General features: G+C 44.9%; 1 protein-coding gene across 3 annotated transcripts in view; it reads right to left on the bottom strand.

Moving 5' to 3' along the window:
* ATP2C1 (ATPase secretory pathway Ca2+ transporting 1) overlaps positions 1 to 18,744 on the bottom strand; it is a 177,417-nt gene that overhangs the window by 85,601 nt on the left and 73,072 nt on the right. For all 3 annotated transcript variants that reach the window (XM_088462799.1, XM_088462798.1, XM_088462801.1), the window contains exon 2: positions 1,882 to 1,992. In XM_088462799.1, the coding sequence (XP_088318925.1) occupies positions 1,882 to 1,992 (111 nt within the window). The remainder of the gene's footprint in view (positions 1 to 1,881; positions 1,993 to 18,744) is intronic.

Genomic DNA, 18,744 nt, shown 5'->3' with positions numbered 1-18,744 from the left:
ACCAGCAAAAGGACCAAGATTTGGAAAAAATCATATGAGAAAAGCGGTAAAACTCCCGAAAACTGCATTTTCGGGGTTTTACCGCATTTCTGCCCTTAGTACATCCCACCCACAAAGTGAACAGGTCGGAATGCATTTTTTTAACCTAATATTTAATAGGAGGGCACATTACTATGTTCTTATAATGTATTAAACCTTTTCAGCCATTTTCATTGCCCTGGATATGACAAAAAGGTGCTCTCTGGTTATCATAGATACAATACTATGAGCACAGCGTAGCTTTATAACATGTGAGAGTAGACAGTTGTACTAAAAGGCATAGCTGGTAACATCAGGAGGGTGATCATTTCATCGTTAAGAACAGAAGCCACACCCCTCTTGCAATACCTAGGTTTTTAAGTGTCTTATCAGTTTGTCCAGAAATATAGATCAGGAGAAATACAGTACATACTAGTATTATGTTATTTAGATTAGGATGGGAAGCCTTGTATGACCAAATCAGAAAAGCTCACACATTTCACTTACTGGAATGCAGTATTGGATGACACAGAGGCACAAAATCTCCAACATGGTTAGAGGTAGGAGCTAGTAAGGCAGATGGTTATACTGTTGTCCGTTACACTTTCTATCTGAGCTGATGAGAATCTTATACAATTGTGTGTAAGTATGATCTGGGGAACACAGTACAGCACTAGCCTAATGAAGAGTCCAAAGTACAGAAAACTACTAGAATGGGGCATAGTGGAAGCTTTGTGGCAGACTTTAATATAGAATTCATCCATTCCAAGAAAATTACAATGACTCAGAACGAGAAAATGAGAAACCATATACTGTCCAAGAGCACTAGCCACATACAGCACATATGAGTTAATTTTCCTAGGATATAATAGGTCTGGACACAATTATTTAAGCATGATGTTCTAGGTCAGAGGTTCTCAAACTCGGTCCTCAGGACCCCACACAGTTCACGTTTTGCAGGTCACCCACAGCAGGTGCACAGGTGTGATCATTACTCACATTTTAAAAGGTGGAGCTAATTATTTCACTTGCAATTCTGTGAAGAGACCTGGAAAACATGCACTGTTTGGGGCCCTGAGGACAGAGTTTGAGATCCTGTGTTCAAGGCTATTTGCAGTTCAGATAATTCTGGCAGTAAGATATAAGCCATATAGAACCTATCAAATTAGCAGTTTCTGCGCATCTATCACTGCAATCACCATTAAGGTGAGCTGTACTTGTGTATTGCCAAGGAACCACAAAATGTCCAACCATACTGCATATCCACAATACTAGGAGGCTTAAATCCTCAGTGTATTGAAGTGTCCAAAAAATTGACTAGCAAAAAGTGAAAAATACCACATATTCTTCCTTATACCAGTTATTACTTAGCAGGGTTTTATACAAGCACCCTTTTGTTAACCTACTTTTGTACTGTATGTGCCGTGTCTGAATTATGTGAAAACTTAAGAAAATAAGCATCCATAACAATTCCATAGCTCATGTTATTGGGGACATAATTACCATGTCATCACAGGAAATATAACCCATTATAAACAAATGATCAGTCCAAATTACAATTAGATGCAAAGCATTTACACATGAAGGTGAGAGAATGCAATGTTTCATGATTACACTACAGTATGGTAAATAGAACTTGGAGAATCAGTGTATCTTTGGGGATATTTATAAAATGCAGTTGTACTTTTTCTAAACATTACCTGTATTTAGGGGGAAAAGGACACCCTTGAAAAACAAACAATTATGGCATACAATATGTATTCATGTGTGGCTGACAATACTAATTTAACAAGACAATGTTGCTTTGGGCACGAAACAGAATAACCCCATCACCTACTACATAAGCTAGCTATCCTCTCTCACCTTAAGTATCCAAGCAACGTCACTGACAGGCAGCTCGCTTGCTTTTTTCGAAGTCAACACAGGAATCATTGTAACATTTTCAGTGTTTGAGGTTTTGTGAAATGTTGACGCCTGCAAGAAAAGTTGAAGGGAGGGTCCAGAATTAATATAATGAGTTTATTACTTTATAGATTGCAAAAACACACTGGAGAAATAAGGAAGAAAAATTTTATCTGTTGTGTTTAGGGATTAACACAAAAATGAAGAACAGACAAAATTACAAGAGAGGCTGCAAAACAAAAGTTCTATTAACAAGGGAAGAGCCTTTTAATTTAGATCTATAAATAATAGATAATGATCTAAAAACACTTGAACGGTTGTTGATACCAGCGATAAATGGGTGTTTATATCTTCACACCTGACAAAAAAAAAAAAGAAAAAGAAAAAAAGAAGAGCTGCAACATCTGGGACAACTTCTGCTACTAAAGTATTGTCTGAAGGTTTAATAGACTCCTCCATTTACCTACAGTTCAGATCTACAAATAGAATTCAGACTAAATTCATAAACTGACATTAAAGGAGATTCTTTTACCTGAAAATAATATAGATAATAGTGGGATTTACGGTGCCTATCCACTAGACGATTAAAATGAGCGATTGAACGATAACGTTATCGAAATCGTTCAATAATCATTTGAAAATAGTTTGCAGATGGTTTAAAAAAATTGGTCTTTTAGACATCTATCATCGTGCAAACATGCTGGTCAACCTGACGATAACGTCAGGTTTAGCATGTTTGCAGATGATTGATTGTGCCTACACTGAACGACTGCTTGTTCAGTGTAGGCACATCACAGACTGACAAACGAAGGCACGATTACAATGTCGTAATTGTGCAGTCTCTTGCCTGTCTTCTAGTAGATAGGCACCTTTAGAGAATGTTAGCATTTTATGAGGTAGAAAAGAATATAACAATTATTTGCCACCTACACATTCAAACAATGGATAATGAGGTCATGAGTACAGATGACGATTGACAGTACTTCGAATTTAAATAAATTAATACATATGCGGTTTGAAAGTATGTGTGTTTTACCAGCACCTAAAATGTAGTTTTCCCCCTATGTCACATAATGGGGAAATCCCTATTTCGCTAAACATGGGACATACTAACGTGAACAACAGACTACTACAGACTGAGTAAGAGGATATCAGTGAAACTATTTAAGATCGGGGGAGATGTATCAAACCTTCTAAACCAACCGGCTTCTAGCTATCATTTATCAAGTGGATGCTATAAAAACAATAGCTAGAAGTTGTTTGGCTGCTATGGGTAACTTCTCCACCTGTCCTCTTTAGAAGGATTGAAACATTTCCCCCCTAAGAAACTTTAGTAAAATTAAACATAAAATGATGGATATGCGCTCTACTGATAAAGGATGGTGGGTGTTGTCTTTTTAGATTAAACTTATATTAGAGTATCCTATAGGTCTTTACATAGAGACTTTATCAAAGTGAAGAAATAAAAATGAGAGCTTCACTTAATATCTTAGTAAGGCAATGCAAAAGGTATTTTCTATAATGCGAATATGTAACCTCAATAGCCACATTAATATCTCTAGTAAACCTCCATGACCAGCAACCCTTCCAGATGAGCACATTATTCTTCAGCCCTATGTAGTCAATCTTATATCACAACATAGATAACAATAACCAGGGAATTAGGGCAAATTAATGTATAAACAGTCTAGTAATCTACTAATAACATTTCTCCATCATATAATTCATCTAATACATAACAGTCTTTATTGACAAAAAGCAACACCACTACATGCTTTAGAGTTATACTGAAGTCTAGACTTCAGTATAACTCTTGGTACAATGCCCCATCCTATTCCTAGACATTTGTGAATGAACTGTATTTCCCTTAGTTCAATGGTGGCACCATAGAGACAAATATACTAGCGAACTGCCCTGGCTTCACAGAGAAGCAGTTTTGAATTTACGTCGATAATCTTTTGTAATCGAGGTCTTATAAGGGGATAGGTACAGGATGCCGGCGGTCACAATCCCAATGCCGGCATCCCGCAGGGTTAGCATACAGACAATTGTTGTTCGGTATGCTAACCCTCCACCTCTCCCTACTCTAACCCTCCATCCGTGGTGCCTGACCCTAACTCCCCCCCCGCTCCCCCACCCAGTGCCTAAACCTAAACCTCCCCCTCACTAAACCTATTCCCTTAGTGCCTAACCCCAACCCACCCTCTTGTGCCTGACCTCTAAAACGAACCCCCCCTCAACTTACCTTTGGTATCCCGACGGTCAGGATGTTGGCGCCGGTAATTAAGCGTCGGCATCCCGACCATCAGGATGTCTAACATATCCCCCCAGGATAACAGAATGGTAAAGTAGCACACACTGGGCCTCATTCAGAGATTAATGCAGCTACATTGCAGTATATACAAATGCTAATATCAGCCCTAACACCTGAGCTTGCTTTATTGTCATGCCAAAGCAGACTCTTACCGGGAATTGGACTCGTTTAAAATTATAGAATCATTTTTCACATAAAAGGAAATAGGAACGGTATAAAAATAAAAAATGAGAGAGAAAAACTGAAATTTTGTATCAATAAACAGGGTTTACATCAATTTTTCTGGAGAAACCAGATCATAAATATCAATCTCTACATGGCATAAAAATAAAGTCCATCGTGCTATATCTTTAACGGTAGGCAGCGTACATAAAGAAAGCAGTCGGACGTCCATTTTTTCATTGACTTGCTTCACTAAAATAGGCACTGCTTGGCTCCCTTTTGTCATGCATTAATGTTTCATACACCTAAACTTCCGCGACAAATGCTCTATAGAATAGTGAAAACTGCATCATAATCCATCCAGTGGTTCTTGAGATTAGCCCGAGCAAACAGACAGACGCCTACCAGGGACTTGATCTCACACTATGTTTAGATAGAAGATATTGGTAATGTATATGTTTTATACACAGAAAAATCTCTAGAAATTGCAGGACACTAAGACCATAAATGTTCTATGAAATCATTCGAGTAATGAAGCTTTATTTATAGATAAAACTATCTCCATATCAAAATGAACAAGGGCAAATAAAATGAATGCATGCATGCATAATATTTAGTGGTGTGTACTATTCTTTAACCACTTAACTATTTGTTTTCAGCAAAACTGCACAAAAATTTACTTTTTTTAAGTTGTTTTTTTTCTTTTCTAAATATACCTAGATGTTTTGCAAACCCCCCCCCCCAATCCTTATGTCCATGGGCCCGCATTGTTATTTCACTTCCCACCCCATCAAAAATAGCATCCCCCCCCTCCAGTGTAAAAAGATCCCCAGCAATATCAACCACCAACCCCTTAGTGGTAATAGGTCCCCATGGCAGAGCCCTCCCAGGGACAATGGACCTCCATTTTGTCCTCCCCATGTGTCACTATATATGTAAAAATTTTATTTTATATATCCCCCCCAGCCAAATCAAATATAATAAATCGGCAGCATAACATCTCTCCCACCCCAGAGATTTTCTGCCATGACCTAGCCCCGCCCTCTCACCTTTGCAGAGCATGGTACAGCTGCAGCTGATCTCTGCACACGCACAGCTCAGCAGATTGTGTGCTCCTTGGAGAACCATGGTCGCACGGCATTCTGGGGCACGATTTGGGCAGTCACAGACTGCTGAATCACTGGAAGGGTCCGGGGAGTCAGCGGACAAGTGCAGAACGGACCTCTTCTGCAGAAGCTGAGAGACAGGGCGAGCTGACATGGTCGCATGTGATGTCAGATGAAGCACTTCTGGTGCACATCACATGCGACTACGCCAGTTAAGTAGTTAATGTAATCCTTCATTATTAAATAGTGCAATTCAAATGGGATTCATATATTTATGGAAATCAAACAAGGTTTGCATTAGTGGTAATACTTGCTCTAAATGATACCATAGGTCAGTGGTTCCCAAACTGCGCGCCGTGGCACCCAGGGGTGCCTCTGGACACTTGCAGGGGTGCCTCAGGTTGGTGGTCCAGCACCAAATCAAATTATTTATGGTCAATGTAATGTAAATATGTGGACAAACAGAAGCGCAAACCTGTCCACCACCACATAACTGGACCTAAAGATGACAGGAAGCACAATTTACTTCACTTTACTACATATTTTTCTGAACTTCTCAATAACAAAATTTTGGCTGAGGGGTGCCGTGCAAACAATGCTGATACTCTAGGGATCCGTGATTCAAAAATGTTTGGGAACCACTGCCCTAGATTCAGGTATTATTTCAAGGATTCCTTCTGTTCACGCCAGGTAACAGTGATTCAAAAGATTAGCAAAATGAATTGCGAAACTGCATGTCATTCCATTGCTGTTACTACATATATCTGTGTGTGATGGCTGACCCCATATTCTCCCACTTATAAGGGGATTAGCCTATTGCTTACAGTTCATGCGTTTTATCCTTTATTTGTTCCTATCACCATGTGGAATGAGTATAGCTGCAAATGTTCTCACTTGTTTTCACACACAATCTGTGCTTCTTTTCACCTCTACTTATAGATATAGTAGCTCGGAGTAATACATTCAGAAACCACCTTGGCAACCGTATAGAATTGCTGACTACTTCAGTGGTATAGAATAATACACTCATACTTTTCCAACAGAGCAGGATAAAGTAGATAGACTCTCCATCTCTATCGTCTTACACAAATTCCATCCCTTACCTATAACAGAAAAGGGAGTGATAAAAACTCAGATGAAATTAGCACTTCCAGTTAGAGAACATGGAATAATAATAATTATTAGATTTTATACACTGACCTACAGGACGTTACTTTTAAAGGTCCCAAAACTCGAGTGTGTCTCCGCTAGATTCTCCACAGATTCTAGCAAATCCTCTTTTGAACCTTTTGTATATACACAAATTTTATTGTGTACGTTTTGATTTTATTGAATACACTGGTATTATATTTTTATCTACTGGGAATTTTTTTCCAGTGATCACATCAGGTCATGTGCATTCTGCGCTTTCATTTTCTGTTTAATTTTGAGTTCCTTGAGTTACTTATTCATCCTATCACTCTGATCAGTGGCATATGATGAGGATTCTCTTCTAACAATGGACACTAACCTGTAATATGACAGCTTTACATGCTCTTCGTAGATTTATATTAACACCTATTCCATCCCTGTCATTGCTATTGCGATCTGCTTACATTCATTGATTTGCACCATTGAGGATATTGATCGCCATATCCACTGTCTCATAAAATGCATCATTTAAGTGCAGGCAGCCATTTTGTGAGAAATAATTCTAGGATCTAACGTCAGGTTTAAAGCTGGGTAAGCACCTATAAAATATGAGATATGGTAAGAACTTACCCTTGTTATCTCTATTTCTACGAAGTCCATAGGGTTCCACAGGATACCTTGGGGTATAGGTGATGACGTCAGTCTTCAGGCACCACAGAGTTAAAGTTTTCAGCCTCCCAGGATGCATCTGGGTCCCTCTCCTATACCCCGCCCCCGGGCCAAGGCATCTCAGTTACGTCACAAGCCATAGGCCGGAGGAGGAGAAGAAAGAGAGAGAGAGAAGAGAAAAAATCTGGACACTCACAAGAATCACATTCTCACCATAGGGAGACGGAAAAACCGGTGACCAGAATAAAGCCCATCTGCAGTACAGGTGCGACAGGGCGGGAGTCCTGTGGAACCCTATGGACTTCGTAGAAATAGAGATAACAAGGGTAAGTTCTTACCATATCTCATATTTTCTACTTCAGGGTCCATAGGGTATCCACAGGATACCTTGGGGATGTCCCAAAGCAGTATCCTTCAAGGGTGGGGACGCTCCTGTGCTGAGAGGAGAATCCGCCGCCCGAAGGAAGCATCCTGAGAGGCAAAGATGTCAAAAGCGTAATACCTCACAAAGGTATTGACAGAAGACTACGTAGCAGCCTTGCAGATCTGAACTGCAGAGGCACCACGTCTAGCTGCAAACGAAGGACCCACAGACCTAGTGGAATGAGCCCTCACCAAGGAGGGAACTGGAAGACCTTCATGAAGATAAGCTTCTGAAATTGCCATACAAATCCAGCCCGCCAAAGTCTACTTTGAAGCAGGCGAACTCTTTTTTACGGAAGCCATAGAGGACAAACAAGGCGTCCGACTTCCTAAAAGAAGAAGTGCGGTCAACATAAATTCTCAATGCCCGCACAACATCCCAAGTGGCGTCACCCACTGAAAGTCCAGGTGAATTGAAAGCCGGCACAACAATTTCTTCACTGATGTGAAAACTGGATACCACTTCGGGAAGGAATCCCGGACGAGTGCGAAGCACCGCCCTATTCCTATGAAAAATCAGAAAAGGGGGTCTACAAGAGAGAACCCCTAAATCCGAAATCCGTCTGGCCGAGGCAATGGCCAGAAGGAATATGGTTTCAGCTGTAAGCCATTTAAAGTCCACTGAGTCCAGTGGTTCAAATGGCGGCCCCTAGAGAACTCTCAGGACCACAGCCCAATTCCAAGGCGCCACCGGTGGAACAAAAGGTGGCTGAATGCGAAGAACACCTCGCATAAAGGTGTGCACATCAGAGAGCGCAGCAATTCTACGATGAAACCAGACTGACAGGGCAGACACCTGCACTTTCAGAGAAGCCAGGCGAAGCCCATGATCCAGTCCAGCCTGTAGGAAAGCCAACACCCTAGACAGGCGGAACTCCCTAAGGGAATACCCTCTAGGTCTACACCACCGGAAGAAAGTATGCCACACACGATGGTAGATTCTTGCCGAGGAAGGTTTACGAGCTCTTAGTATGGTTTGCACCACGGAGCTAGAAAAAAACCCTCTGGACCTTAGCATGACCGTTTCAACAGCCACACCGAGTCAGGTCCGGGTGAAGACAAGGACCCTATGACAGCAGATTCGGTCATAATGGTAACCTCAGAGGAACGTCTACTGACAGACTCTGGAGGTCGGAGAACCAGTGCCGTCTGGGCCACTCGGAAGCTATCAACAGTAGCGTACCTCCTTCTTGATTTGAATTTCCGTAATACCCGCGGAAGAAGGGAAAACGGAGGGAAAAGGTAGGCAAACTGGAACGTCTACTAGACGGACAAGGCATACACCAGAGATGCCTTTTCGTGTCATGTTCGAGACCCGTACACCGGCAACTTGTTGTTGTGCCGGGACGCCATGAGGTCTATCTCTGGAAGACCCCACTTGTCCACCAGACTCCGAAAGACGTCCTGGTATAAAGACCACTCTCCCGGTTCCTCCTTGCTGGTTTAAATAGGCCACCGTGGTGGCGTTGTCCGACGGGACCTGCACAGGGTGACCCTGGAGAACCGGCTGTGCCCGCTGGAGAGCTCTTGACACCGCATGGAGCTCCAAAATGTTTATTGGAAGCTCCGCTACCGCCCGAGTCCACCTGCCCTGAAACAAGTGTGGACCCGTGACAGCTCCCCAGCACCGGAGACTGGCGTCCGTTGTTAACAGGACCCAGTTCGCCACCCAGAACGGGCGACCCTTGTTGAAGTGAGTCGTCTGCAAACACCAGGTTAGAGACAGGCGAACATCCGGAGTGAGCCCCATCGTCTGGGACTTGAGACACTGAGGCAATCCATTCCATCTGGACCGGATCAATAGCAGCAGAGGTTTGGAGTGAAATTGGGCGTACTCCACCATGTCGAATACCGACACCATTGAGCCCAATAACCTCTTTGCCAAGTGTATCGACACTCGACGACACTGCAGACAACTGCGCACCCTCAACTACAAAGCAAGGATCTTTTCCTCCGTCACAAAGATCCACTGCTGCCTGGAGTCCAATAAGGCCCCGAGGTGCAGGATACTCTGAGACGGGGTGAGAGTGGACCTCTGCCAGTTTGTCAACCAGCCGTGACGTTGCAGTACCGCAATCGTCAGATCTAGATGGTGTAAAAGAAGCTCTGGAGACCCCGCTATCAACAGGAGGTCGTCCAGATAAGGCAACAGTCGGACTCTCTGCGTCCGCAGGAGAGCCGCCATGACCGCCATGACCTTGGTGAATACCCGTGGAGCAGTCACCAGGCCAAAAGGCAGTGCCCGGAACTGGAAATGTTCGTTGTAGATTGCCAATCTGAGGAACTGCTGATGGCGCAAAAGCATAGGGACATGCAGGTAAGCGTCCCGGATGTCCAATGACACCATGTAGTCCCCAGGTTCCAGTGCCAGAATAATGGACCGCAGGGTCTCCATCCGAAACAGAGGCACCCTCAAGGACTTGCTGAGGGCCTTTAGGTTTAGTATTGAACGGTAAGACCCATTGGGTTTCTGCACCAAAAATAAAATGGAATAGAAACCCAGGCCCCTCTGGGAAATTGGAACATGCACTGCGACCAGCACCGGGCAAACTGAAGCAGGCGCCCCCCACTTTGGGGTCCCACAAAAGGAGGCCTGGACCGTCAGGCCGCAGGTTTGTTATCTGACCTAGGAGCCGGACGTCTGGTACTCCAGACCTGTTTCTTGGGCTTGGACAATTTCTTGGCCCCAGCCTGCCGTGGAAAGGACTGTACTTTAGGCCTACCTTGGACCCTGTGAGGCCAAAAGGACGACCCACCAGCACTAGAAGGAATCGTAGCAGACAGAAGACATGCAGATTTTGCTGCTGCCAACGTAACTACAATTTTGTCCAGATCTGGACCAAATAGTACCTGTCCAGACCTTCTAATCCCTTTTTGGAATCCGCGTCCGCTTTCCAAGAACGCAACCATAAGGTGCGACGAGCAGCCACAGCTGCCGAGGAGATCCTAGAGGTGAGCATACAAATATCTAAGGCCACTTCATTAATGTAAGTGGCCGAGTCTCGGAGATTGCCCACCAACTCGGTCTGTTCAGCCGAACAGTCAGAGTCCAAAGACGCCTCCAAATTATCCGCCCAGCGCTCCATAGCTCTGGCTACCCAACACACGGCCAGAGCCAGTCTGGATGCTTCCCTGCAAGGGAATAAACGGATTTGAGGCAGATCTCCACCTTGCGGTCAGTGACATCCTTCAAGGATGACATCGAAGGCATAGGCAACGTGGCACTTTTGACTAGGCGTGTGACATGTGAATCCACTTGCGTAGGGGATTCCCGCTTAGGAAAATAATTGACCGCAAACGGATAAGCCACGGCTAAGCGTCTCTGGGGCTGAAACCGTTTTACCTGGATTTTTCCACGCCTCCTCTAAATGATCCACTAATTGATCAGAAAGAGGGAACACCGTAGCCTCACCCTTAATATCCTTAAAAAGGCATATATGAATGTGGCGAACAAAGGATCAATATCCTCAATAACTAAAGCCGAGCGGACCGCTCGAATAAGACCAGGGATATACACCTTGGACTTAGCGTCCGGGTCTTTGGTACGGAGAGGTTCTTGGTCAGATAGATCCAGAATCTCCCCATGATCTGACGTCTCATCGTCATCCCCATAAGGAGCAGATAAAGACGCCACCGGCCGTTATGAGGCCGCAACACAGACTCCCCCTGTAAAACATCGGACAAATGCTGAACCGATGTAGTTAAGAGTATTAACCCACGCAGGCTCCGGAGAAACCTGGGATACTGTGGGGTACCATCAATTGTCTCGGGAACTCCCGCACGGGTGACGACACCACTGACTGTTGGGACAAACCCGTCTGGGTAAACGCAGGTGGCGGAGCTAGCTGGCCCACAAGGGTTGTAAGCGCCTTAGCGAAACAAGCCCAGGGAGGTTCCTGTACCGGGACCGTGACCATAATCGGCCGTGACAGTGCCAGGTACTGGGGGCATAACCCCTCCGCGTTACCCTCCCCCTCCGCTATTGGTACCTTACATTTAGTACACATGAGCTGGAGAGGAAAATCAGTCTCAGACATGATGGTAAGTATGTGACACTCACACCTATACGTATTGGTATAGTGTGCATAACACCCTGCACACCGCGCACCGCAAGGGCTTTGAGCAGAGCAAGATCAGGGACAGTAATAAAGCTGACAGTAGAAAGTGAAAGTACAGACAGCAGGCTAGCAGATTAGTCACATACAATGCAGAAGAAACAAATCCCTGCACTATTAGCGCTGATTCTCAACTACTCAGACCCTCAGGCTGGTAGGACTCAGCGCTGCATACACTGACCTGTGACAAACAGAGGAGAGGTAAGCTGGGGGACCCAGACCGATATGCCACCGCTCACAGGCTTCCAGCAGTGTTCACCATGCTTTAAAGATGCAGGGGAGGCGCCGGCTGTGAGACAGGGAAAGCGCGCTCCCCTGGCATGCATTTAACCCCTGGGACGCCGCAGCGCATGCCGCTCAGCAGCGGCCCGCTGTCCCAGGGGGTAGTGGAAGCGCAGGTTGGTCGCCTGGCTCCACGCTGCAGCCAGTCCCCAGGGAGCCCCCTGCCTGGGGACTCAGGACCATGTGACCAGCGGGGACCCACCGCGGGACCCCGCTGCTTACCTGCATCCCCTTGGATCCGGCCATGGTCCAAAACATCTGGGGACACCGCTAGCCGTGACCCCAGATGTCTACCAGCATCCCCGGATCAGTACCGGTGTTCTGGTACCGGCGGGGTGTAGGGGAGACGGCATGGACGTCAGTACTGACTGTCCATGCTGTACTCCCAGATGTGCAGCCAGCGCTGCCTTTAAAAGAAACCTCAGGGGCTCTTCATAGCCCCCCTCTGCACAGTGCCTCCGACTCCGGCCAGGCACCGACGAAACTGAGATGCCTTGGCCCGGGGGCGGGGTATAGGAGAGGGACCCAGATGCATCCTGGGAGGCTGAAAACTTTAACTCTGTGGTGCCTGAAGACTGACGTCATCACCTATACCCCAAGGTATCCTGTGGATACCCTATGGACCCTGAAGTAGAAATTCCTTATATAATCCGGTGATCAGGCGACAATTGTATAGGTGTGTATGCAGGACTGTTGCAGGAGCAGTAGCCAATAAATGGTTTATAACGCTCCTGCAACAGTCAGGATCGGGAGGTGGCATCTTATGTGCAGTTTAGTATTTATCATCCGACCTCCCGATCCCATAGAAGCCCATACACACTGAGTATGGGGCTCACATGGGCCAAACTACTCTGCTGATCAGGAGCGTTTACCTGATCAGCCAAGTAATCACAAAAAGGTGTGTAACCAGCTAAAGTGGCCATATTTTTAGTAAGATGGACTAGCCCTTCGAAACCCAATACTGTACTGAGCTAGTTTATGAATACAGAATAGTGTACGGTCTTATTTACTTTGAATGCCCCATACTTATTCATACGGCTTCCACTATCACTCAGGTAGACTACCCCAGCTCATCTGACAAACATGCAGTGGAAGGCAATATTTAGGTGCCAGCAGGATCATTTAATAGCCAGGAAACATAGGCAAATTGTCTCCCTAAACTTAGGTGCCAGTAGAAGTCATGTGCTTGGTTCAGTGGGCCCCTAGGCCTTGAATTTGGTTATGCCCGATACAGTAGCATTAATCGATGACCCTTTCCAGTTTCATACACTGAAAACCACGCAGGTGAATGGCATCAACAAGACTGCTGCCTATTTGTATCAGACAAAGAGGAATAGCACACAAGATCATTGAGGCTAAAGGGACATGGCGGATTTGGGATCAACACATTAATGCTGGTCACACACTGAGTAATAATTGTTCAGACCTGGCCAAAATATGTTCCATTGTCTAGACTGTTGTTCTGCCGATTTCAAGCAGAGAACTGTACATTTGGCCCATTCATAGTTCAGTGAATGTAGGCACATATATTTTGTCACATCGTTCTGCCCCTCATGTTTGCTTAGGGCATCTGCAAAATCTTGCACTGCAGGGCAAGAACAAGTGATGGAGACAGAATCTAAGCACACTTACCACCGGTTTGGGTATGACATCCCGGCTGTCGGGATGCCACTGGTCAGAATACAGACAGCAGCATCCCAACAGCCAAAATCCCAACACCTATAGGAATGAACGGTAAGTGTTTTCCTAACCCCCACCCTAACCCTCCCTCCAGGGTGCCTAACCCTAACCTTCCCCCACCCATCCTTAGTGCCTAAGCCTAACCTCCCTCCCCGATGCCCAACCCTAACCCTCCCCCTAGCGCCTATCCCCGCACCCTAACCTCGCTCTAAACCCCGATACTTACCTTCAGGATGCCAACGGTCGGGATACTGATGCCGGGTTTGCCGACCTGTAGGGATTTCGGCGCCGGTATGTATACAGTCGGCATCCCGCCTACATCCCCTTACCACCATATGCAAGATTTGAAGTTTTGGATAGATTTCTTTTTTTTATGTCCATATTTATCTGGTACCTGCTTTTTTATAATACTGCAATTCTTCAAAGATATATATGTATCCTATTTACGAATCTATAATCCTTTCTGTAGGGATGTGTTAAAGATATATGGAACCTATCCACTTCCTGCTCTAAAATCTATGCTGCAACACCCACATACAGAACCAAACCTGCAAGTTTAAAACTTTAAAATAGCATAGATGAGATCATCACTCCTATTACAATAAAAATGAAAGCTACAACACCCTGCTGCTAAACACAGAAGTAATGGATCAGTCTCTATACAAATGAAAACATTCAGGTGCACTGATGCAATTCCCAAACACCACGGCACATGAAGTATTTGTATTCAATGACACGCAATGGGTGAGAACTCATTTAGTATAAACCACCAGTCTTTACTGTGTACACAACTATTGGTGAAAAAATAACCCTTTAGTTACCAAACGGCCCACATATTCAGCAACACGAGTAAGAACTTTAAAATCTCTAGATCTTATCAAGTTTCTCAAAATACATGAAAGGATAAAAGATCATTTTTAACACCTGTTATTTGTCTTCTAATCATTCATTGTAACGTGTAATTCTACATGCCATGAAGTGGCAAAACTTACAGTACGTAAACAGTGATTCTACATGAGTGAACACAAAACACTGTATATATTACTTTCGAAGACACGATTTTGCATTGTTACAAACTGTTACCAAGTGATACAGGGGGTTGTATATGGGATGCCGACACCAAGATTCTGACGTCAGGATTCCAGCACCGGCATCCTGACAGCCTGAATTGAAACTACATCCTATTACAGGTGGCCCAACAAGAATACACGGTCATAACAAAGGAAACCGGTTCCCAGCACTTGCTGACAATTCAAACATACTGAAAAGAAAGGTCTCTGGATAGTAGTCAGGATAATATTACAAAGAGCTTGCAAGAATAGACGCTAACAGAAATCTACACAAATGTTTGTTTGTTTCTTATAAAAACTGCTCTGAAACACTGAAGAATGTCCTAAGCATCAACTTCACCCTACAAACACAGCACCACAGCGCTAGAAAAGGGTGCACCAACACTTAGGAATTACTCCCTAGAAGCTTGAAAACTGAACAATGACGTATGCACTCAGGCTATACACTTTTTATTGGAGTACAAAATACAGTTGCCCACATAGGGGAACGCCAAAAGAAATATGTATAGGCCAATACAAATAGCATTTGCCACCAATAGCCTTTGACATCTTACAGACATAGGGGGGTATTCAATTTGAGGTGAAAAGTACGTTATCGGCAATAATTTATAGCTGATGATGTCATTTTCGCATGTTTCAATTATCCCCGTATTCAATTTCAAAGACTTTTCCCCAGTGCGCCTGCACCCCTGGAAGACTCCCCTAAAAGTATTCTGTGTCAAAAACATTTAAAAAACGGCTTCAGGACCCCCCAAAAAAGGTTCTTTCATTTTGGGGTAAAAAAGAAAAATTTGGGGAACAAACTTCTAAACTAGCGAAATTAATTCAGGGAGGGGTTCCCAAGTATGCGGCAGGTGTTTTTTTCATTGCGGGTGGTAGCGGCAGGTGCATTTTTGAAGAATTTTAATAAATCATTTAAAGGGACTTAAAATATGCTTACACCCATTTTCATGTACCCTAAATTTGATGGGCATAGTTATTTTGCCCCCAAAAATAAGCTAAGTGCTATTCTTCACCCCTTTTTGAATGTCGCATTTATGTACCTGCCGCGGCTATTTAAAAACCCTGACACCCTTCAGCAGGCACAAAGGGGGGTGCCATAGTGATCCCCCATGTCTGGACATCATTAGAGGGGTGCCAGGAACATTTCCCGAAAATTCCCTGATTTTTCCTATACTTACCTCTCCGCCGGGTCCCGATTCCGCAGCTTCTGGAATTGAATACGGGGGATAAGCTGGCACGCGCCCGATAATTTATCCCCTGCCAAACCTCCTATGCGGAGCAAAAATTTCGGCATGCAAAAATTCTGGACTTTTCGCTCCAAATTGAATACTTCCCATAGTGCTACCACTAGATCGCGGGCAGAGCAGAGCGCTGAGGGTGCGGGCAGGAAGTGTTATGAGCCATCGTGACAGCTCATATCTGCAACAGGTTCCGGCCAGAACTGAGAGGATTAACAGGTAAAAACAACCACAATGAGGTTTGGTCCAGGCTGATTGTTCCCAGCTGGGAAGCCTCTGAACATGCAGCACTTAGCTGCTCATAGTGTTAATTACTAGAGGCTGGTCCAGTTTCCTCACATGGCTCTGACATCTGTTATAAGGCAGCCATCCCATTCCTGCCTTGTCGGAGATAGTTTCTTGTGAAAGTTGGTATCTGGACCCTGTATCTGCTGTTTGGTATCCCTGGTTCCTATCCTGGCTATGCCTTGCGTTACCTGTATTTGTTGCAAGTATACCTGGCACATTCATTGTGCTGCAAATCCACTCTGCAAGCCATTTGTGTTATGTACGGTTGTAATTCCATCCTGCAATATATGTACATATCTCTTGCTGCTGTTATACTTTACAAAACACACGCTTGTTAATATATTGCTATTCCATTCTGTATTATATGTTATGCTGCAATTCCATGCTGCCAGCTGCATGTGTATCTGAGTTTATCTTGCAATATACTGTATATGTTGTTTGTTGTTGCCACAATTTTATGTAGTTGTGTTTAATATGCAATCATATTGTTATGGTCTGCAGTGCACGCTGCTCTGTGGTAAATAACCTTGCACACGGCATCAATTCACCCGGGAGCGATCGGTCACCGCAGCTTTTCCCACCTGCAGCACACTGCGGTCTGCGGGTGAGGAAGGTACAGGGCAGGCTGTTTTAGCGAAGCGCTGCTATAAGGGGAGGGCACATTTTGCCCCTTTAAAATCAGGCAGGCCGCTGGGCCCCGCTAAAACAGACTAACGGGAATGCTACACATATTCAACTAAACAACTGTCACACATAGTGGGCCTGATTCAGACCCGCTCGTGAGCGATAAGCGCTCACAATCGGGTCGATGTTGGCCAAGTGCGCATGCGCACGAGGGAGTCGGCTCCGTCGTGCGCATGCGCGAGACCCGCATAGCAACGGGCAAGCAGTCGCTATAGGTCTCGCTACAAAGGGGGCATGCTGTCGATGGTGAGTGACAGCACGCCCCCTTTGGTGGGCGTGCCGGGGGCGTGGTTGGCCAGACGGAGGCGCTCCCATGGGAAAACCTACCGTCTGGGGCCGGTACCACTGACATCACAACTGATGTCAGTGGGAGTGCTTTTGGCTCTGATAGAGACCACAAGGGTCTCGTCGCAAGCCGATGGTCGCGATGGTCTTGACCATCGCAACCATCTTTTTGGCCGCTCGCTCTAGCTGTGGGTGGTCACCCACAGCTATCCAAGTGGCCAGGAGGCCGCTCTAAAAAAAAAAAAAAAAAAAAAGAGAGGGAGGGCACTGATTCAGAGCGAGCGTCCGGCTCTGAATCAGGCCCAGTGTTCCTTATTACTATAACTGCTAATACTGGATTATAATCATTAGGGTCATCAAATCCAGCCAGCTACCTTCCCCAGTGACGAGAACTGCATCAGCCTCCAGACATTCTGCTGAATTAGCAGATCTATTGCTTCTCCATTAATTATACGAGGCCCTTTATAGTCCATGCAGAGTGATGCACTTCCAGACTTTCATACCTACATTCACTGGGTCTAGAAGGATATGTCAACATTAATCATGAAGAGTGATGAAGTTTCGACTTGCTAGACTGTCGATATATCGTCCCTGGTGGCCCAGCAGTCACTTGACTGCTACATCGGCTTGCGGAAGTCATGTGACGATCACTTCCGGGTCATATCGGTCATCCGACATTGTTTCTGTAAGTATTCCTTCCTTATTCTAACCCTAATCTCTACACCTCTCTCCACTGCCTTACCATACCCCCTCCCCTCTGCATCTTAACCCTAACCTCACCCACCCCCTTAATGCGTAACCTAGGGATGGCCACCAATGGGTTACTAACCTCCACCCCACAGCCTAACCTTAACCCTTCTGCAGCCTAGTCCTAATGGCGACCTTATGACTGACTATTTCCCCCATCCATTCATTGCCAAAAAGTTACTTTCTGTACGGAAACTGACCAGCTTTACCAATGGTACCTTCTACTTTCTATGAAGATCAAAAACCAGATCTCTATGGTAATGCACAGACTAAAATAATTATTAAATAGAAAATGCAAAATTAACTAGAAAAAAAAAAAGTGCAGTAAGAAAAGCCATAGCAATACTAAGGAAAATATTTAGTTAAAAAATATTTGTGGAGATCCCCCCCCCAAAAAAACACCCATTTTCGGGAGGTACCCACAAATCTCATCTGGATGCCTGTATGCGGAACGGTAGCAGATCCACTTTCCAATTGCAAAAATAACCCTATAGGTTTCTGTGGGGACTGCTAAAATGCCAAGTTTACCAATCTCCGAAATGCAAAGCATTGTGGATTTTGGAGCTTGGTCCTGAATAGCCAACGCCATATTCAGATGGCTTCTTGCCTATCAGAGTGCCTGTATGT

The sequence above is a fragment of the Taudactylus pleione genome, unplaced genomic scaffold (genome assembly GCF_031769625.1).
Source record: "Taudactylus pleione unplaced genomic scaffold, aTauple2 ptg000053l, whole genome shotgun sequence".
Taxonomy (NCBI): domain Eukaryota; kingdom Metazoa; phylum Chordata; class Amphibia; order Anura; family Myobatrachidae; genus Taudactylus; species Taudactylus pleione.
This window is presented reverse-complemented; position numbering and strand designations above follow the sequence as displayed.